The 22,821-nt window shown below is 39.8% G+C and overlaps 2 protein-coding genes across 3 annotated transcripts in view; one reads left to right on the top strand and one right to left on the bottom strand.

The window, feature by feature from the left end:
• DNAJC24 (DnaJ heat shock protein family (Hsp40) member C24) overlaps nucleotides 1–22,222 on the top strand; it is a 32,634-nt gene extending 10,412 nt beyond the window's left edge. For both annotated transcript variants that reach the window (XM_021536725.3, XM_021536724.3), the window contains exons 3-5: nucleotides 14,176–14,314; nucleotides 19,881–19,949; nucleotides 20,784–22,222. In XM_021536725.3, the coding sequence (XP_021392400.1) occupies nucleotides 14,176–14,314; nucleotides 19,881–19,949; nucleotides 20,784–20,908 (333 nt within the window). In that variant the 3' untranslated portion in view covers nucleotides 20,909–22,222. The remainder of the gene's footprint in view (nucleotides 1–14,175; nucleotides 14,315–19,880; nucleotides 19,950–20,783) is intronic.
• Nucleotides 21,854–22,821, bottom strand: part of IMMP1L (inner mitochondrial membrane peptidase subunit 1) — a 31,667-nt gene continuing 30,699 nt past the window's right edge. Inside the window, exon 6 of the mRNA XM_021536723.3 lies at nucleotides 21,854–21,938. Coding sequence (XP_021392398.2) covers nucleotides 21,870–21,938 — 69 coding nt within the window. The 3' untranslated portion in view covers nucleotides 21,854–21,869. The remainder of the gene's footprint in view (nucleotides 21,939–22,821) is intronic.

Genomic DNA, 22,821 nt, shown 5'->3' with positions numbered 1-22,821 from the left:
TCTGTTAATAGGTAGCTTTTTATGTCCATTTTAAAAGTTATAATTCAACAAGAGCCAAACCTGTTATTTTGAGATCTCAAATGGCTTCAAAGACTGCAGGGATTCTATGTTGTTCTCAGAGATGGGGAAAGCTGAAAGAAATAGTTTAAAGAGAACAAAAAATTAAAACCTTGTTATGCACGCATTGGAGTTAAGAGTTGCTAACAACTAATTTTTTTAAAGTCCTGTACCCTACAAGGCCTGCTTTCCATCTGCAACTGAAGTGCCTTGAGGACTTGGATTATTTTGCATTATGCTTAAATCTGACCCCTTAAAGGTGCTCATGACCAGGGCCACAATAATCTATACCTAAACAACAGAATATTGTTCAATGTGACATTATTAGTGTAAATTGTGAGCATAGGAGCCAGAAATTTAGAAAAAATCTAAAATACCCTTTCTATTTTTACCTTTATACTACTATAAATTTAAATGGGTTTTCTCCCCTTCATTCCTCTGCTAGTTTTTGATGGATTTTCTGTTGGTTTGTTTGGTTTTTTTCCTGCTGTGTAGTGTAGTTTTCAAAGGGATTTTTGAAGTACCTCTTGAGGCTTTTGGGTCACTCTTCATAGGAAAACAAGGAGCTGTGGAAAGAGAAGAAAATAAAAGAGAGTCTGTTTCTAAAAATGTCCCTTTTGGTAACCATAGCTTCTGGTTTTTCTCCTCATTATCATTAGCCAAAGAATTGTTTTCTTCTGTTTACACCGACAGCAGTTTATGTTCTTTTCCAACAATAGAAATGGAAACTTTTACAGTTGATTTTTTACTCTGAGGGGTTTTAAAGTAGAAAAGGATTCATGGGGTGATGCCTTGGGCAGAGAGGAGAGCCACTGTAACCAGTTAAGACCAGTAAAAAGTGTGGAAGCTCGAAGTAGCAGGGCAATGCTACAGTACCATGATAAAAGCAATTGCATTTTAAGTATGTTTAAGCAAGATACCTTTAAAAAAAAGAAATTAGTGAGTTTGTGACTGTGTGATTGAGTCTGTGGAGTTTTCTAATTGCACTTTGAGGACTTCAGTAATTTTCAAGAATTTACTGCACTGGATTGATAGTCCCATCCTGTGTTTTCACTGGACAGCTGTCAGTGAACACCCATTTTGTGTTCTGCATACCTGTTGCACATTGCTGTATACATTTAACCCTAACTTCTTTTTTTTCTATTTTTTTTTTTTTCAGTCTGTCTGGTCTTAAAAGAAGGGTTGTCTCTGAGTGTTTTTCAGAATTATCCACTGGGTAATGAGTAACTAAAATGTTAGGGGAAATCTCCTTTTTCATCCAGAGTGCTGTCTTGGGGATGTTTTGCTGCAAATATTTGAGTCACAGCAAGTACTTTGTTATAGTTACAGCTACAGCAACAGTAGTGTTACCTGAAATATTTCTGTTCTGGTGGATTTTATTTGTCTCAGACAATGGCGTAGGTGTGCTGTGCTGGATGTTGTGTGTAAAAGTGGCAATTTCTGGCCAGAAGGTTATGGAAAAGATTAATAACTTGTGTAAAACATGCGAGCACTGAAATATTGTGTGGGGAGGTTGATGCTTGCACAATAGTTTTCATCATGGCAGATTATAAGAAAGACAAGACTGGACACAATTTTCACCAGCTAACTGATCAATGAGCAATGTTAGAGAAAAAGTCACAGAATGGGTAAGTTCTCTGAGATGAGAAGGAAGATGAAATGGTCATCTTTTATTTTTCCACAAATGAGGAACATTTCCCATGAGAAAGAATCATCTCGGAGATGGGCAATGCAGGCTGTAATTAGTGTCAAGGCTGATAACAAGATCAGGTAGGGCAAGGCTAAAGTTGTTAAAAAGCTTAAAGGTTGTTTGTGTTTGGGGGAAGAAAGGAAGAAGAGATGGATTGAAGTAATGAATCAAGTAGATAAATTCCTTGCTCTTTTGTCCAGCTGTCTTTGGACAGACATCCTTTTGGGAAGTTTAAATCTCTGTATGAAAAGATTGAATGTCACAGGGAGCTCCTCACTTTCTGTTTCTTCTCTTTGCAAGTGGAAGAAGCAGGCTCCGTGCATGTTCTCTGCTAACTTCTGCCAATTGAGTGAGCATGTTGAAAAGACTGATTGTGGACTAGGAAGGCAAGTTTAGGGCCTGGCATCATCCTTTTCATGGAAGTAAAGAAGTTCCACATTTTGGAGAGGGTGCTTTGCAACATCAGTGAAATACAGAAAGCACCTTCAAAGTCATCTTGTTTTGTGCTGTTTTAAGAACAGAACCTTCCTCTCGCTCTTTTTTTTTATTTTTATTTTTAATTTTTTTTTTCCTATTTTTTCCTTGCTTTGTGTACCAGAAAGGCTGCGACCCCAGCAGTTCAGTTTAGGAAGACTGCAGGGAATGGAACAAATATTTAAGAGCATCAGGAAACTGTGGCTCGCCCTGGAGTGCAGAGGGACAACGCCGGGCTTTGCTGTGTCCTGCTCAGCATTAGGTGGCAGTAGCGTGTTGTATTTGGCAGCTGCTTTGTCCTTGGGGTTTATCTTTGCTATCTTCAGCGCTTTTTCATAAATGGAGCCAACACGTATTTGATTTCTCGCAGTTTTTATTAAATGCTGATTTATGGTTGCTTTGGCTGTGGGGCAGCTGTTTGGAGTGCTGTGTGCATAGGTGGGAGTAGTGTGCTGTAGTGTGTCCGTGACTTCTTTTCTGGTCTGCGGTACCTAACAGCGATAGCATTAACCACACACATTCTGATGATAAATATGCTGTTAATGGCCAAGGGAGTTTAGTTCTGCAGCCCCTACTTTTTCAGAAGCTGTTACCCTATCTAAACATAATATAGCCTGTTAGATGAAGTAGGTTTGGGGCTTTTTTTTTTTTAAGTCCTCATTCTTAGATTAAAAAACAATCTTAGGCTCAAGAGAAAGTTGGTAGGAACATAATGAACCTCTCAGCTCGGTGGTGTTACTGTCACTCCAGGTCTTGGACGAGTGCAGTTGCCTTGTGACCCTTTTGGGAGGGTGTTTCTTCCCTTCATCCTTGCTACTCCCAGGTAAAGGATCTCAAGGATTCCAGAACTCTGTTGCATTGTATTAATTGGGCAGGATGATCAATTAATGGGAGAAGAGCAGGAAAGTGTTGACAGAACACACTCCCTAATTAGTACCTGATGGACCATGTAGGCCACTGTGATGTTGCCTCAGGGTGGCAACTGTACAAGACCTTTATATGCAAAATTGGCCTGTGGAAAAGGCAGGGAAGGAAGTCTTCATTGCTGAAATATTTCCCTTTCCACTGCAACCTTGAGGGAAGCTCCATCCTTCACAGAAGGAGCACGTACCAAATTCTAAACCTTGTGTTTTGTCTACATCTTCCTCTGAAGTCATGTAGCCTTCTGCTTGCTCAGGTATTTTTTACTGGAAGAACTGATCTACAAATAGGTGTTTGTTTGTTGTTTTTTTTTTTAATAAAACTGTGTAGTGTGTGTTAACATGGCAAACAAAAGGATTCTAAGTGAAGAGCAGCCAGCACCACAGTGCTCAAGGGTCCCAGCCCAACTGGTTTTGGATTACACAGCAGAGCTCAGGAGTTTACCAGGTGAAACTTGTGAATTAAAAAACACTTTAAGTCCAGGACGGTAATATGCCAGAATTATTTAGTTACTGGTAATTAGTGGGTTTCCCCATTCATTTATAAATACATTGGTAATTAATTCACATTCTTAATTCAGAAGTTCCTCCTACAATGACTAGCTCATTTTCTCCTGCAGTTTAAACTTCTTTTACTGAGATAAACATCTTCCTGCTTCAGAATACTTTTATTGAGTAAATAACCTCTCTTTTTTTGTGTGTAAAATAGTGTATTTTTTTACCCTGCCCTAATTTTATAAGTTCAGCTGGTGAAGTTGGAAAATTGCTTCTTTCTGTGACCTTTCATTGAGTGCCACAGGGTGGGGGCCAAGCGCACATTTGTCATTTTTTTTTTTTTTCCTGGTGGCTGAAACGTGCTTCTCTGAAATTTTATTAGCCAAAAGTTCAAGTTCTAGTTTAATAAATTAATTGATCATTTGGCCTGTGTTCTGACTTAAAACCCATCACAGAATGGATTGTGGAAGAACAGTTGGCCCTAGAGCACAGCAGCCAGCCTGTGCTCTGTGTACCCTGCCCACCACCAGAGCAAATGCTCACTTGGAGGCTTGGGTGCTCATCTATGGCTGACATAGGCATGGCAAAGCTATAATTTTTCTGTATTATATGTATAGTGTATTTAGATATATTATATTATATTATATTATATTATATTATATTATATTATATTATATTATATTATATTATATTATATTATATTATATTATATTATATCTTTATTATATATATAATATGTATACTATATAATATATATAGTATATATATATATAATATGCTATATATATAATATATATAGCGTATGTTTTTTATATAATATATAATACCAGATCTGGGGTTAATTCTGGTACAAGCTGATGGGGATTTGTGGCTGAAAGTGTTGAGAGGGTCAATGGAGGTAAAATTAGCCAAAGTGTTGACTGTGACTGTGATTACAGAGCTCTCAGAGTGTTGTAATTGCATTATATGGTTCCTTCTCTGTGCTGTGTCCAGCAGGGAGACTGCTCAGCCTTACATGTTGGTGGTGCTTTATCAGCTGATCTGGAACCTTCAAGGCATGCTGCATAATTTGGTTGAAAATATTGCTGCCAGCCCTGTAGAGCCAGTTCAGGATGGGAAATGTGCAGTTTTGGCAGGGTGATGAGGGGAACCCACTCTGCTACACTGTGTTAAACAGAGCTCATGCTGTTTCAGATGTAGAGTTTACTATCTTGGATAGCTCTAAACATAGAGTTATTGAGCCCTGAGACCAATAGAAGCAGAATTACTTGTTCATGGGGGCTGGGGGCTGGAGCAGCCACATTTTAAACTGTCTGAGGACAGAGATTTCAGGATGGGTACCCTGCATTAAAAAAAAAAAAAACAAAGTCAGTCTGAACTTTGCAGTTGGAGGCAGGGTTTTCCCAGCAGCTCTCACACTGATCTCTCCTCACACTCTGCAGCAAGAGACCCTCTGATAGGCACTTCTGGATCAAAGCAACAAAATTCAAAATGTAATTTTGGAAAGGGGAGGAATCCTGCACTAAGCTTAATTGTCCAAACTTGATGCCAGAACTATGGGAAGATGAAGAGTGAACACAGTCTTTTTGTTGAGAGAGAGGGAAAAATACTGAGTACAAAAAGGATGTCAGCCTACCATAATATTTTGATTTTTGAAATAATTGTAAGTAGTTGTTGATTTCTTAGATATTATAGGTATAGGCTTAAATGTCGTGGCCAGATTGAGAGATTTTATTTTAGAAATTGTAATTGCTTTCTTACTGAAATGTGTCCTCATGGTCCGTAAATAACTGGAGAAATGGATGCAATTATATGACCCAATCCAGGCCTTGTTTAGCAATTAATTTCTCCAGATTTCTATGAGCATTTGTTCAGGCCTACATAGATTTGGTTGTTGGTTTAAATCTAGCCAAGGCTGGTGGTGTCTTAATTGCTACCACAGAGCAACCATTTGGCCTGTGTGAGATGGATGTTGTCAAGGTACCTTCTGCAAGGCGGACATTCATCCACTGGGAATGTATCAAGAAAGTTTTCATTAATTGGTCCCTTTGTTGGCATTTGTGGCAGAGCAGCCAAAAACTGAGTATGAACAGACACTGTGTCAGGGGGTGAGATTTATTGGCAAGTCTCAGTAAAAAGTGGTGTTTACTACATATATTGTAAGCAGGGGCAAAGGAGTTTCCTCCTAAGAACATCTTGGCATTACATTTACTGAGGTTTTTTTTCTAAGGCAGGGAAATGTAACAAGAATTCAGCCTCAGTCAGAAGTTAAATAGGAAATAGCCAGTTAATATTTTTCTGTTTAATGCTGACTGTCTTGCAGCTTCTTTTTAATGTGATGTGAAGTGTTATGATGGGCTCTGTGACGTGCAGACAGATTCACATCGACCTATGAATGTGTCAGATGAGAACACTTGACAGGTTTCGTCCTGACTTCATTTGCTTTACCTGTAGATAATGACAATTACAGTTGATAATGTGTACATGTAGAATAAAGCATGAGGAATGTTTTTAAACAGCTCCCAATTTCCAATAGCTCCCAATTTTATTATTTTTATGTTCACATTAATTTCTGCATTTTGATCTTGTTGCTTTTTTAAAAGGATGTGCTGCATTAAATTGCAAGGGACATACTGGTCATGATTTGTGCATTTTGTCTAAGTGCAACGTGATTGTTTGTTTAATTTTGTACAGAGCAAGGCTGTTTGCATGAGGCTTGCTTATTATTAACTTTTTTTTGATGCCAGAGTGTGCTATAAAGAAAATAACAGCTAATAATTTGGACTTGTTACTTTGAGGGAGATTTCTGATTCTGAAATTTGAGTATATTGCCTGTTGGATATTGAGCTTTTATAAAAGAATAGATAGATTGAAACCCCTAATACTGATAATGTGATTCAAAACTGCTTAGTATTAATCTGTGCAGCTCCCATGAGGAGTCAAAGTTTCATCCTCTTGGCTTCCCAGCCATGAGTCTGGCCATGTGGTTGGGAAATAATGGCTTGGGTTTCTCTCTCCATCCAGCTGCTTCCAGCATTTCCCCCGTGCTCCCTCTCTGTCACAGCAGCAGTGTCCAGCTCCCTCTGCCAGGACAGGGCTCTCAGGGCTGTGTCCTGCTCTCATCCCATCCTCATCCAGGGCCACTTCCACCTGTTGGTCCTGTTGGGTGTTAGTCCATCCAGCCCTTTGCACTCCAGTTTTGTGGCTTGGATCTCTTCTGTTTGCAGTTTTAATTCAGTTCTTTAATTCATCAAAAATGTACCTGCACCAGATATGAAGAGTGTTCTCTTGGTCAACTTTGGATTGAATTTCTCTCCCCTGATCATTGCTGAGCATCTTTCATCACTGCTTATTTTTTAATATAAATACACAAATTTTCACATGTTCCAGAAGATGTTTTGATGTTGTGGTTGTGGAAATTGTTTTTTTAAAAAGGGTAATTCATAGTTGGATGGAAAATATACATTCTCACTGCACTGGATAAAATAATGTCTAGCTAGAAAAATACTGCCACTGCTGCTCTATGCCTAACATGGAGAAAGGGTTAGGGATGCTGAGCTACTGAGTTAATTTGAGATGTTAATACTCCATCATTTGCTCTTATTTAAAGGTCAGGTTTAGTCATTAGATGTAGTTCTTTCAAAGGTAGAAATACTTGGTGCATCTAAGTAATCCTCTGGTAAGATCCTACTACTTGATTTACTCAGGGCACATCTCCAGCTTTAAATATATCCATTATTCAAATATAGGCACACATCCCCTATGGAAACAAAGCAGGAATTCAAGACTTGTCTAAACTTGTCAGTTCAATTTAGCAAGGTGATTCCATGAGACTGTAGATGATTTAAGAGTTAAAAATATTTAATAAATCAGGTAGTTTCAAAATTTATTGTGGTGTAAGTGTTGGTTTTACTCACTACTTAATGGTTAATTTATTACTCCTGATAGTAGGTCTAGAATAATGTAACCTGAATTTTTGAGCTCTGGTGGTTTCATCATTGTTCTATGCCTGTCATTCCTTTTGAATTTTAAAACCTTAAAAGTTATTTCCCCTATGGGAAAAAAATATAAATGGTGTATAATAAAAGTTTTTAAATCTGAAAATATTTTTTACAAAGTAATTGTCTCAGAACAGAAGGACAAGAATTTAATGCAGCTACATTTGATTTGTCCTTGTTATATTACTTTTTATTTTCTGGTGAAGATTTCTGCAAAAGCTTGACAACTTTGCAGAAAATATTGGAAAGTAGGAAAGACAAAGCTGTAAAACATAGAGAGTACTCCTTAGTTTATCCTGGAAAAAAATTAGAACTCATTTCTCTTCAGTTTCCTCAGTCAGCAAAAAACAAGTTTACATTTTAAGTGGCTTACTTAAAAGTTATGTAATTTCAGCAGAAAGGAGTTTTTTTACAGTTATGTGTGAAAAGACACAGTAGTAGATTTATTTCACTTACAAGAAAGTGATTTAAAATTTGGAAGCAGTAGTAGCTTTCCTAGAGAATCAAACCTCCTGGTTTGATGTACGGAATTTGGGATGTAATGGATCTTTTGGTTTTGGAGTGATATCCTTTATACACAAGGCAAAATAGCCATTAGTGATGTATTAATTACAAAATGAGGAGGGATAGCACTTTTTTAACCTTTTCTAAATAGCCAGCCTTTCAGTCTGGCATGTGGAAAAGCAGCTGTAAGTAAAAGTTTGTCCCCATTAAGTGGTTTAGTTGTTGTGTATTCCACAGTTTGGGAGGAGATTACAAATCCAGTGTAAAACTCAGGCCTGCAGTGCTCCCACTGAGCTGAGTTCAGCTGATCCTCTCTGGGTGCTGTAAATGTGTGTCTTTCATCAGTGCTTATTATTTAATATAAATACGCATCTTTTTGCACATTCCAGAAGGTGTTGTAGTGTAGGCTGTGAAAATTGTTTTTTTAAAAAGGTAATTCATAGCTGGATGGAAATCATGCTTCTTCCTACATTCCAGGGATAAAAATGTCTCCCTTGCAAAACCATGACAATGACTTTTGAAAAATTAATTCATGAGCCCCAGAAACAAAATGCACATTACAATTACACTGATTTAACTAGAGGGTCTCTGCTAATAAGAATTTGATGAAGCTCAGTTACATTTACTGCCCAAAGTGAAGGAGCTGGTAGCAGGGTCAGGAGGACGGGGGCCTTGGTGTGACAAGAGTTCCATGGCTTATTAGATTTAGCTAGACTATGTGTAAATGCTTTAGAGCTAATTATCTAAAATTACTCTTTGTGACTCTTACTACAATGTATTTTTGTAGTTCTATTTCTCTAAAGTATTTAGTCTTATTTTTAAGGCTATTCTTTGAAACTTGTTTCTAGTTCCATTTCTCCCTTAACAATGTCTGTCCTATTCCATGGCATTTCTGACTCAGAATTTCTTAGTTTAAGTTTGCATACGGATGCTCACAGTGTGAGCCTTCTGTCTCAAAGCCTTCAGCTTTGAGAATTCTCTACAAACCCATTTCCCATGTGGCATCTGCAGGGCTGGAGCTGCCCAGCCAAAGCTCAGCAAGCTCTCCTGGCTCCTCATGCTGTGGTGTGAGGGTTCCTGGGCTCTGCTGATCCGTCACCGAGGTGTAATTCCAGTTGCTGACTAAATGGTCACAGTAACAATCAGGGATTAAAGTCCAGGGATTGATTTTGCAGTTCTTGAAAGTGCAGAAGGGTCCAAACTTCACGGAGTGTAAAGTAGGCAGAAATTCAGAGAGTAGCAGTTGAAATGTGCTGCAGCATATTCCACGTTATCATACAAACCTAACTGTGTGCTACACTGTACAAATAAGAATATAATAAATAAAACAGATGTTGGAACTCAAGGCATTCTCATAGTCTACACTTGCAGCAACATCAACACACTTTTTTTGCGTCAGAAAAGGCTTGTTCTTCATTCTGTAGCAGATATCAAAGGCAAATGATCAGCATAGTGAAATACAAGTAATTTACCTAAACAAAAGTCCATGAAAAATTTCTAACTTTTTGAATACTTGAAAAAAGACTGAGAACTGTGAACTGAACCAGTATCTGTGTTTCAGAGTATGTTTGGCATTGTTTCTCACAGTACCCAACCTGCTGAAAAGTATAGTCTGATGTATATTATGAATAACACACTAGAATGCAGTTGTTTTATCAAGGTATGATAATGATATTGTATTGTAAAGGGCACAAGGTTAAGTTTGTGCTAGCCATCTTCTCCTGTTGCCCTGCAGTGCCAAACATTTCACCAAGTCCCCAACGGATACTGATAAAGTGTATTTTTCATATGAGCTTTGGACTTCAAGGTTCATGCTTTTCCAGAATTTCTTTTTAGCAATTTCAAAAGCTAAAGGAAATGAAACCTTTAAGAAATTGTTTTTGAATTAAATCTTACACCAAGAACCAGAGTCCTCAGGAAATACTAAGACAAAGGAGAGAGAGCAGTAGTATCACAGGTATGTTATCAGATAAATGAATGTATTTCCAAAATAAATTTATTTATCTTTCAGCATTCAGACTAACTGGAAAGCAAAGTGATACAAATCCCAGACAGGGAGTCAGCAAGTTACCTCTAGTACAGCTATAAAAAAGGCAAATTAGGTTGGGGATGTGTCGCCAACCTTCTTCATTTTTCCTTCCCTCAGCTGGACTTAGGAAAGGATCCTTTACTGTTTTTATAAAATCCTATAAAATAGTAACACATTAGTAACACTTGGTTTTGAACACAGTTACCAGGATGAGCGCTCAGCAAAAAGTTTTTTATGAAGCATTGCTACCTCAAACCATGGCAGCCAAAAGATTGAAAGTATCCAGAGCAGGGCTGTGAGCAGGGCTCAGGTAGTGGGGATGGCACACATCACCTGCACAGCTCCTGAGGAGAGGTGTGCAGGAACAGGGGGCTGGGAGCAGGGCTCAGGTGTGGGGATGGCACACATCACCTGCACAGCTCCTGAGGAGAGGTGTGCAGGAACAGGGGGCTGGGAGCAGGGCTCAGGTAGTGGGGATGGCACACATCACCTGCACAGCTCCCGAGGAGAGGTGTGCAGGAACAGGGGGCTGGGAGCAGGGCTCAGGTAGTGGGGATGGCACACATCACCTGCACAGCTCCTGAGGAGAGGTGTGCAGGAACAGGGGGCTGGGAGCAGGGCTCAGGTAGGTGGGGATGGCACACATCACCTGCACAGCTCCTGAGGAGAGGTGTGCAGGAACAGGGGGCTGTGGCACGCCCAGTGAACCTCACTCACAGCGGTGCATGGGGGAGAGGAGCAGTGGTTCAGCTGGAGCCCAAGGAGGGAAGTTGAGTAGAAAACAGAACCTGGCTGTTTGCTTTACAGGGCCTGGCCAGGCTGCAGCTGAGATTAACCCAGAAAAAGGCTGAATGGGGAAGGGGAGGAGATCATCCCTCATTTTTCACCTCTTACAAAACAAAACCAAACTCCCAGCTCTGCTTCTGCAGGCAGCTCCTCTGAAGACAGAGCAGGATCAGACAGGAGAATCTGGTAACTAGGAGTGAGGGAAGGTCCAAAAAAGAGTGTGATTTATGTCTGAAGGGAAAAGTTTTTCACAGAAAGAGTGATAAAGTTCTGGAAAGGGGAGGTGGTGGAGTCACCATCCTTGGGTGTGTTTAACAAAGCCTGGATATTGTCTCTATAGGACAATATAGCGAGCCACTGCTATTGCAAAGGTGAAAGAGAGGAAGTTTATGTTTTTATTTTCTGACTCCAGCATTTTTACTTTTCCAATGGTGACAGTGGATTGGAGGGTAAATGTGCCACCTCTCCAATGACATTGGACAAACTACGAGTACATCAAATTTCTCCGCCCCTATGGAGGAACGTAAAGCAATAGATGGTTTACAGAAGATTGTGGGAGAAAGTTCCCTACAAGAATGTAAACTCAGAAGGCTTTAGAAAATCTTAAGAATCAGGGCAACAGGATGTGGCACTGGGTGCCAGGGTTTAGTTGAGGTGTTGGGGCTGGGTTGGACTTGATCTTGAAGGTCTCTTCCTACCCAGGGATTCTGTGAATATGTGAAGTATTGACATCAGAGTGCTCCCTCTGAATTATAGTGCTTTTCTAAAATGTCCTCTATGTTTGAGTGGCTGAACAGAGTCTAAAACACCTGGAGAGAGGACACCTTGTTTGCTCTCTTGGAGAGAGAAGAGAAGGGCAGTTGAATCAAGTGGATTTTTGCTACAGACAAATTCCTGGATTTTGATTAGCAAGCTAGAGAGTGGGAAAATAAGTCAATAAGAGCATAACAATAAGTAGATAAATCCAGATGAAATGGGGTCACTGACATTAAAAAAAAAAATAACAAGAGGAGTATTAGACTAAAAGAGCTGACAGAGCTGATGATTGAGGATTTTTCTTAGTGTAGATGTAGTTTGCTAAAGGCATTAGGTGATAATAGAGGAGAAAGGCCAAGAGAAGAAGGAGCAAATAGTTTCAGAAGGCATGGAGACCAAAATGGAGAGAAATAATAATGGAGACAAATATATAGATATAGATGCATATTTTAATGAGTAGGTCCCCTACAATAGAGTTGATAAAACTGTAGTCTTTCTAACATAAAAATTGCATATGCTGCAGGTACTAAATTTCCCAGTGTAGGAAAGGAGTTAACGGCTATGTGATAAACCTGAAGAACAATTAATTTTCATTATTCAAGAAGTGAGCAGAGTAGTGTTTTCTGCACTGATTATTCCACAGTCCTTTTGTGATGTGTGGCTTCCTGTATTTGTCTGTCTCCTTCCAGTATAGTTCAGAATCATTTTTTAGTCAGACAAGGTTTTGGTGCAGCAAAGGGAAAGTGGGGCCAGTTTTATGGGAGTGTTTTCTCAACATTGTTGGCAGGAGATAAGGCAGTATGCTTAGCTCTGCTTTGGGCAGTCAGTCAGTAATGTTTATGTGTATTTCTAAGAAACTGATCTGAGCAGGTATGGTCTTTGTGGCTAATCCAAATATCTAGCAGCTACCTATATAGAATACAATGACTGAATGCAATGAGCAAGATTTTTTGGTTTTGTTTGCACCTTAGAATTTTGTCATCTTCAGTTGAGGAGATAGAAAAGGGTTTAATCTTTATGGATCACAACTGCTCTTCAGCAGTATTTTCAGTAAGTTGTAAGATAGTCTTCAGCCTTGAATGCAGAGAGGTCTTCAAGTGGAACAAAACCAGGATTTTGTACCTATGTGAGGATGGAGGTGTATCCACCTGTGTGTGGAAAAACATCTGTGAAAAACCCTGAGGTGGAAGCATTTTGCTCACTCATCCTTGCTGTTGTTGTGCAGGGGATTTGTGTGGGTAACAGCCGTCAGTGCCAATGACAGATCCATTAGTGAGCAAAGAGACTCCAGGAGAAAAGCTCCTTTACATTTGGGATTTTGTCAACTACACGTTAGTAGTATCCTTTTCTTTCCAAAATGACTTATAAACTCAGAGAGATTCATTTAATCAGAAATCTGCTTAAAGACATACAGAACAGGCATTCTGCATCCTAAAATCTGCTTCTCATTTCAGTGCCTTGGCTGATGTTGGTATAAAGGGCACTTAAAGCTCCAGAATAAGGGAAAATTTGGTCTGTGGCACAGTTATCAGCTGGTAGGCCTGATTATATTGCAACTTTCTCTACTTAAATAACTTAAATTTTGTTTCCTGTTTGTCATGTCTACTGAGCAATTTAAAATGGCAGAAAAAAGAGATTACTGGAGATGAATTAAAGCTACAGTAAGATGGAGCTTTGAGGGTTCCTTTTCAGTACGCATTGGAACCACTTGAGTCAGACTGCTCTGCTCTGCACAAATGAGAAAGAAAACATGTTCCTGTTTTAATTATTATTGCCTGTTTAGCGTGGGATTTCTTGAATAACCATGTCCTTGAATAATCACTTCTTAACTAAAATGACACAATTTTGTAGCCAGTGATCCATGATTTTAAGTATTTGGAAGGGCTATTGATTCACTGAACTGGAAGAAATTAAAGATGTTCAGGCATATTTTCAAAAGTAGAATTACATGTAGTATAAATTACATTTGATCATGTATATTTTATTTACCATTTAAATAATTTTAAAAAGCTAGGCACGTGTAATGCAGCATTCAGTTTATCTGTAATAGCTTTAACTAAACATTGGTGGTTATGTTTGAATCAGTGGATTGACACGAGAGCTGCCAGCACCTCCAGCACCTCCTCTTGCTCCTGTGTCATGGTCCCCTGCGTGTACCTATTTCTGTTTGTGCTAGTCACTCTCTAGGTAAATTGTCCATGAGGCCAGTGATTCCATCAGCAAATTATCCAGAAAATGCCATCAGTGCACATGGTGACACTCGTGCCACTGCTGGTTCTGCTGCCATTCCAGTGGGATAATTAAAGTGGCAGGTTCCTCTTGTGCCCAGCGTCGTCACCTCCCTTCCTTTGGCTCCTCAGCTTGGACCTTCTCCTTCCCTCTGTCCTCCTAGCTGAGCATCAGATGCATTCGTGCTCGCTCTCGCTCCCCCAGCCCTGTTTTTCCCGTGTTGTTTTTCATTGGCAGTATCACCCCGACAAACAGGAGGCAGATGTGGCGGCAGGAGAGGCGGAGGAGCGCGTGCAGCGGTTCATCGAGATCGACCAAGCGTGGAAAATTCTAGGCAACGAGGAGACAAAAAAAGAGTATGACCTGCAGCAGCGTGGTAGGTTTCTGCCAAGGAGTGCTGGAGTGGCAGCAGCTCTTTAGATAAGCAGGGGCTGGGAGTGGTAGTTAGATGGTATTTTAAAATGCTGCTTAGTGCTGGACAGAATGTTTCTTTCACTCTTGTCCTACTTTCAGACGTGGATCCATTATTTATAGCTTGAGCGCCACATACATCAGCTGCTGAAAACACAGAATTACTTCCAACAAAACGTTAGGGGACATTATTCCTGATAGTTTGAATTATTATGGAATTTATACTAATTGCAGACCTTAGCCCTTTTTACTTTACGGAGTGTTGTAAATGCAGGCAAACCCAATGGGAAGAAATGACAATGTCTGACTCTATTCAGAAGGCTGAATGATTTCTTTATTATAACTATGCCAAAATACATTAATATGCTATATAAAGGAAGATACTAAAACTACATACTACTTTCTCTGTCTCTGACTCTCACACAACTTGTGACCCTCTCTTGAGAGCCCAGCCCCAGGTGGGTTGGATTGGCCATCAGGCTCAAACAATCCTCACCAGAATCCAACCAAGCACTCACCCTAGGTAAACAGTTCTCCAAACACATTCCACATGGGAAAAACGAGGAGCAGAAATAGAAATTCTTTTCTCTTTCATTTCTCTCTGTGCACCTTTATGAAAAATCCTGAGAGGGGGAGAATGTGCTGCCACAACGGAGGTAGCTCCATTAATTATTCTAAATTTTAAGTTTTATGCTCCATTTTGTTGCAGTGGTTTAGAGGTAAGTATTAATCCATCTACACCTAGTGTTCTTTGTGTATGGATTTACAACCAGAATCATTAGGACACATTCTTTTCCGTTGTGGTTGTTGGGTAGCTTTCATAATTCATCCACAGTCTAAACTACCCTTTCTAAAGCTGGTTTGTAAATAATATTTCAATATAACATATTAACTAGGCAGCTCTAGCACGCATTCCTTTTTATAGCTCTCAGAAAATAGCTCCTTAAAACAGTGACAGGCTGTTGTGAGAAAGAAAGGGGGGAAATGTAGGTCAGGTCTGTCACACATGGGCTACCATTACATGAAGTGATAGGCTGTCTTTCTGCTCTGGCCTCAGGATAGGAGTCCCTCAGCCTTCCATTAGAACCTTCAATAAATGTATATCCACCCTACATGTTAATGGGGGGAGTCAATAATAGTGGCTTGCCCGTGGGGAAAGCACTCGGTGGCACTCTGCAGTGACACACTGGGGCCAGCATTGACGTGGAGCCACCACCACTGCGGAATGTGCTGATAAAAGCCCACTGTCTGTGCAGCTTGTTATTGAATTCCCTGCACTGTACATTGGCACACCATCAGCCTCGTCCCTCGTGCTGATTTTGAACTCCCCCCGCCGCCGCCACTGCCACAGCTCGGAGACACAAAGGCACCGTGGCATCACAGCAGGGCAGAGAGGGTGCTGGAGATACACAGGGTGAATTCTCCACCCAAATATCTGCAGTGGCTTTGGTTTGCTAATTTGAGATTTCTCCGTACTAATGAGCGTGGTGGGTTTCGTGTTGGTCACTGGTGTGCTTACTAGAATGTATTTACTCATTTCCTGTCAGGGGGGATTAGGAGAAAGGTAAAGTAGGCTTAAAACTTTAAAAGGGTTTAAAGAAAAGTTTATTAAAAGTAACCAAAAGAAGGAGTGATAAGAATTAGAACAAAACTTTTAGGACACTTCTCGTCGCCCATCTCACTTCAGTGAATGCCTCCCATACAAAACCACCCCAATAACCTTGTATTTCAGACTTCATGTGGCTTTGAGAAGAGAGGGGAGGAGTGAAAACAGAGTTGTTGAATACATATTTTATGGAAAAAATCGGATCTTGTTCTATTTGTAATGTAAACAGTATTAAGATTAGACTTAAATAATTTTTTCATCTCAAAGTTATTTTTTAAATGCCTGAAGGTGAGGTCAGAACAGGAATTTCTGCTGCCAGCGCTCTCATGCTATTGTACTCTCGCCATTGTAATATTGGTTGTGCCTTTTCTATGTGCAGAGGAAAAAGGAAATACTAGAGATTAGATGGGAATCTTTTCAGGATTTGGTGAATTTTACCTAAAGCTTAAATCAGACTATGAAGTTCCATTTTGCCTGGGTCAGGTTCATCCACTGCAGTGGAGAGCTACATCAGGATTTTGTTTTTCCTTGGGATTAAGGACATATTTGACATATAAGTATGTCCTTAATCTATAAATGAGTTTTGACCATAATTTGAAGATTATTTTCTGAGATTCTTTTGCATCCAGATGAGTGCTTCTAAAAGCCATCCCAAGATTGTGTATGAAAAACTTGGTAAATAAAGAAATCAGATTATACCTCTGTTGAGGCAGGTGTTTGGTGATGGGACATTCTGTTTTAGCACAGAGGGTGCCATTCCCAGGGCTCCCATGTTTCAGACTCAGCCACACCTGACACACATGTGCAGTGCTGCTGCATTCTTCCCAGCATGTTCCCTGGCAGCAAAATGATGGGGAAATAAATTCTACTTCTTTGAATGCCTGTCAAGCTGCTTCTGAAGCCACAATTCTAGACAAATTCATAGACACTGCCATAAAAGCTCACAGGAACAAAGGAATTGAGACAGCAGCTAAGGGGAATAGTGATGGGAGAGATAATACAGCAAGTTAGTAAGATGTGTGTGTGTGGCTGCCCATCAGCAGGAAACACTGTGCACTGCAGTCTTTTCCCCATTTCACAGATTGTTTGGTTGTATGTACCTTCTTGTGTTGACTGACTAAATATTAATTACTTGGCTCAGAAATTCAGTAGCCAGAGAAGTTCTGAGGAGGTGAAATTCTATGGGACTCTCTGGTTTTAATTTTATTTTTGTTTGAATTGTTTGGAATAACGAGTGAATGTGCTTTTATATCTTAATACTGCTTTTCTCTGAAGGTTTTTCAATAATCTCCTAATTTTTTTGTGCCTTCAGGCCATAGCATTAAAGGGGAAGGGACAAACCACAAACTGTTTAGAGGTTAGACTCAAACACTTAACCATCTTTTTCTGATCTGGAAATCTTATAAGAACTGCCTTTTTGTATGTTTTCTGAATTTTTTCCCAATTCATTGTTTTGTCATGTAAGTGTCACCCAGATTCTTAAGATTTTCTAAAGCCTTCTGAGTTTGCATTCTGTTAGAAAACTTTCCCACACAATTTATATAAACAACATATTGTTTTGCATTCCTTCATGGGGGTGGAGAAACTTGATGTACTAGTGGTTTGTCCAATGTCTTTGGAGAGGTGGCCCATTCACTCTCCCATCCAATGTCACCTTTGGGAAAGTATAAAAGTTGGAGTCAGGGAATAAACTTCCTTCTTTACCTTGCAAATAGCAGGTGGCTCACATTTGCTTTCACGTGTCCTATAGCGACATATAAGAATACCTTTTTATGATGGTGCATCTTTTGCTTACAGTCTCTGAGAAAAATCTGGGGATGGAAAAAAAAAAATCTGCATAACAATTTACATAGAAGAAGAAGAATGGACTCGGGTATTTTTTGTCAATAGATTTTCTCCTTAGATTATTCCATTCTTTGTTTGATATCCCACTTAAAAGAGATGAATATGCAGTTAAAATCAAGCTTGATAATTACCAAAAGTTTTTGGTGTGAATAAAACCTGTTTCACATTTTTCACATTAGAAATCACCTGAACCCCAAAAGTTCTTGCTTTTGTGACACAGCTGGAAAGAAAAACTTCTCACAGAATCAGAGAATCACACAGGCTGGAAGAGACCTTCAGAGGCCATCCTGTGAAGATCAATCTCCTGCCTAAAGCCACTCCTCACAGTCAGTTGCTCAGCCTGGCTTAGTGTCTCCAGGGCTGAATATTCTCCAGCTGCTCTGGGCAGTACAACAAAAAATTGTACTTAGCCTAAACCAACTCATTTTGTAATACCTGGTCACTAATGCAGGCTTTGCTGACAACAGCAGTGGTTTTGCAGTGTGCCAGGTTATGCTGTGTGTGTGACAGAAGTGGATATTCCTTCTCCAGCCATGGGTTTTATAGCCCCTCAGTTGGAGTGGAGCACAAGCCTTTGAACTCTCTGGAGTTAAATCTCATCTGCAACAAGTGGAGCAGGATTGTTTTGGTATTTTTATAGCTCTTTTTTATGAAAATTCTTAACATGACTTGGTCAAAATTTCAAATTAAAGTGATTGTTTTAAATTAACTGAAAATACTCAAATTTAAGTAATTGTTTTAAAAGTGAAAAGCCTGTTTGAAAAAATTAACTTGTGAAAACATCCAGTGAATACTGTGGTGATTTTTATGCAGAGTAGATACTATGAACAGCATTTGACTGACAGTACATATCTTGAAGTTTAATTGTGTTTGGTTTGGAAAAAAAAAAATCAATCCTAAGTCTGTATGCCTGATAAAGAGCTAGAAAAATCTTTCAAGTATTACGACTTTTTTTACTATATCCATAAATTGTTACAAGGGTTGAATTTCCATTTACTGCTTGCAACCCTTTCCCTAAAACTCAGCCTTAAATAGGCCAAGAAATATTTATTGTATCTCCAAGTGAAACTTAAATACCTTTCCTCTTTTTCAATTTCTGAATGACCCAGCAAGGGCGCTAGTAAAGCTTTACTGAACCAAGCTGCTAATAGTTATTTAATGTTGTTCTGTAGCCTGAAAGAATCTCAGTAGATTTTTCCTTTTAATCTCTTTGAATTGCAGGCTCATAAACCTCTCTGATGAGCCTGCCAGTGTTTTCTTAGATCCTGCAGTTGAGACAATGGAGCTGCAGAATCCTTTCACCTCTTGTTGTCAGACAAATCCAATAGATGGCAAAGCCAGGCAGGCTGTGCTGTGGGGGAATTAAAATTTGTTTCATGAGTTCTGGTGGATGATCAGGTCTTCACATTTCCCCCTGGATGTTCAGGGTGGGTTTCAGAAATGACAGCTCTGTACACAGAGTTTTACAGCCTGAGCAGACATCACATAACTCAGCACAGGTAAATTCCCACTCTCCTTGGGGCTGTGAGGGAGAATGGGATGCCACTTTACTTCAGACAAGCACCAACAAGGAGCCATGGTTGCAGTAACAGTCATGCAGATGGAATAAGGAAGGGCACAAGAAATCTGAGAACCATTAGGTTAGATGTTCTGCTTGCACTCTCAGACTGTGGGTGCAGGAGGCTTTGGTAGGTGATCTTGAGAGGTCCCTTTGGACCTCAACAGTTTCTCCCACAGATCTGTGAAAAGTACAGGTTATCAGACATAACCTTCACCATTTCAGCTCGGGGAGTTGGAGTTACAGCCAGGTTTTGAAAGGCATCTACATCAAAACAGAAGTTTGCCCCTAATTTCACACAAGTGCTGGTTTCAGTGTCTTAATTCAGTAATTCGCTGTCACCATTTTTTCCCCCTTTTTCCTGCTTGTGCAGATCTATGGAAACTAAAATTTTAGAGAACTAGATTTTGAACTGATACCGTGGTCTGGGCAAGACTCTGGTAGGGACTAGATTGACTGCTAGGTATATAAAACCATTAATTTATCAGAAAAGACTGAATATCTGTCATGTTTGCTTTATAGGAGATAACCTGACAAAAGAATGGCCACTTCATGAGCAGATTTATCTTGAGGACATGTCCTGGAATGAAGGTTTGAGTGCCTTGCTGCTGGTTCCTAATGCTTTTCATTGTCCCTGTTAATGTTTTCTACTTTTTCTGCACTTTGCACCATTGTTGTCTTACTTTAAGTGCTGTTTTTGCTGTATTTCCTGAGACAAAGCTGTTTTGCTCTGTGAGATTACCTGGATTAGAACTTAACTTTCTGTTACATTTGTTTTCCATTCCATCTACGCTTCTCCCCACCCTCACTTGCAGCACCACTTTTCACCCAGCTCTCCTCTTGTATAATTGAGTTACATAGATTTTTCCCGTATCTCTTGTGCATCTTGTTCTTCCTGTGATGGTAGAATGCCTGTGTTTCTTTTCTCATCTGCCACTCTTCCTTCCCTCCTGTGTATTGCCCTGGCTTTTCTTGTTTAATTGCTTTTGGAATAAATGACTGATTTTGATTTTTATTTTTTTACTATTTTTTTTTTTAAGTTGTGAGGGGAAAAAAATCCTACTTTCCTTTCCTGTTTTGGTTCCTGGGTTAGCAGCCTGTTTTGGAAGCATCCTTGATCTGTATAACTAAGACCACTTAGTTTTTTCTTTTAGTATCATCAGATTGTGCAGCTTGTTTTTACTGGAGATTTTTGGTTTTATTGAAGAGACTCCACTGGCCCTGGTTGTTTAGTGTAAGAATACCTCAACCACTGAAACACTTTGAGATTATTTTTTGAGTCACAAATGGTAGCACAGATACCGATATTTACAACCCAGAAGTAGGACATTATTTGTTACTAAGAGTAGCTTTGTGAAGAAAATTCCAAATAAATTCTTGATTCTTCTCCAGCACTAAAGACGTTTTTGTTTTCTTTTTTGGCAGATGAACAAGTCTACACTCTGTCCTGTCGATGTGGTGGGAATTACAGTGTCTCCAGGAGTGAAACCAAAGATGTATCTTTGGTTTGTTGTGACACATGTTCACTTGTTATCGAGATCCTGCAATGATTGTTTCAATGAGGCACATTGAGTGTTACAAGCTTTTCAAAAGACTGAACAACTGAACAAGTGACAGCACCTGCTGAAGAAATGTACATTTAAAGCAAAGGGGAGCACTACAAGAACAAGTTCAGACAGGGTTAAAAATGGCAAGTGCCCCTTTGCCCACACAGTTCTGCAGACATGAGGCTGGGATTCTCCTTCTGCAGCTGAAGAGTTCATTATTCAACACATCCAACCCAGAACATAAGTTCTGTGCAACTGGAATGTATCTCCTGATCTAAACATTTCTTTCCCAGCAAACAACAGAGTAACTTCTTCCAATTTCAGTCTGAAGCAGCTCTACCTTGGGCCCTTCTTAGGCTGAATCCTTTGAGCGGCTCAGATGACAAAATTCAATCAGGAGGCAGAGATGTAAGAACACTTTGAAGATAATGAAGAGCAAAGTTCAGTGGGAAACATGACCATTTTCTGTTTGTAAGCTAAATATTTAAGGTCATTAAATCCTCTCAAGGACTGGAGCCTAGGAGGAGGAGGCAGAGGCTGGCAGCTGGAAGCAGTGGCTGTCCCTGCCCTGTGACAGTGGCATCACCTGGGCAGCCTGGAGCAGAGCACGTGTAGAGCTGAGGCTCTCCATGTCAGAACAAGTGGAGTCATCATTCCTGAGAGGAAAGCTAATGAGGAAGCTGTGCTCTGACCCCACTGGGCAGTCAGAGGAAACCCCACAGCACTCCTGGGAGTGACCAGCAGGTCTGGAACCCCACTGGTGCTGTGCTCAGTGCCAGCCCTGGCACCACCTGCTGATGGCAGGCACATAATTTTTGCTGATGACACAAGTGTATTGTTCCCACTCTGAAGTGTAATCTCAGACATCTTTGTCAAGTAATATTTGTGTTTATTCTAAACAAAAATAGTTCCATTCATTTTAGTAGAAAATACTATGAAAACTGTCAATAGTAACGTAAGTCTTTTAATCATCAAGAAATCTGTGACCATTGGGGCTTGCACGTAGAAATCCAAAGTCATTCAGAGGCCATAGCTGTAAAATAAAGCACAGTTACAAGAGATTTTAATCACAATTCAAAGTTGAGTGTTTTCATTTGTTATTGGAATAGTTTCATAACCATGATGATTTTTTCTCTGTTTGGTAATGAACTTTGCTCACTGATGTGCTTCTCTTACTAGCAGTAATAAATCCTGTATATTACAGGGAATCATTCCATAGTGTGAATTTTACAATTTATAGAGGAGATATGCTTTGCTATGGAGAGGCTCATGAATTCCATTGCTTTTTTCACTCTTGGAAATAAATGTGTTCCTAAAGAGCATTTTTCCAATCCAGCGTTTTCTAGCCTGTAAAGCTCTTCATTACTTTAAAAACAAGGTATGTGATTTTTGCTCCATCTAGGAGGAAAAAAGTACCACCCATATGGACCTCCCTGTGGTGAGGTGTATTTTTATTTTATTTGTACTTTCAAGATGGGCCTTTGAACTGGAAATACCAAACCTTGGGAAAAAAGATTTGTTGGCTACAAGTAAACTTAAACAAACTCAAACAAACAGGAATGAAGGGGTGAAGTGCCTGCCACCACCCAGGCTCTGGATGAGGCTCCTCTCAGAAGGGATAGTTATTTCCAGAAGAGCACAGCTCATCACCAAGTACAGGGTGTCAGAGAGTGATGCTGACCAATAGAGCTTCTCTCCAGAAATTACCTGTATAGCTGTTCATGTACTGAATGCTGCTCCCAGGAGTACTTTGCTCTGCAGTCATTAATTACATGTAGGATGGTCTTGGATACAAAAAAAAAAAGGTAATAGGAAAGCAAGGACATTCATTCGCTCACTGTCCTTTGTCTCCCTTGAATGTCTGTGCCTCTTTCAAAGATGGCACAAGGGGCTCAGCAGGAAGAAGGGCAAGATGA

The sequence above is a fragment of the Lonchura striata genome, chromosome 6, assembly GCF_046129695.1.
Source record: "Lonchura striata isolate bLonStr1 chromosome 6, bLonStr1.mat, whole genome shotgun sequence".
Lineage (NCBI taxonomy): Eukaryota > Metazoa > Chordata > Aves > Passeriformes > Estrildidae > Lonchura > Lonchura striata.
The sequence above is the reverse complement of the archived record's forward strand: the minus strand, read 5'-3'. Positions and strand labels throughout refer to the sequence as shown.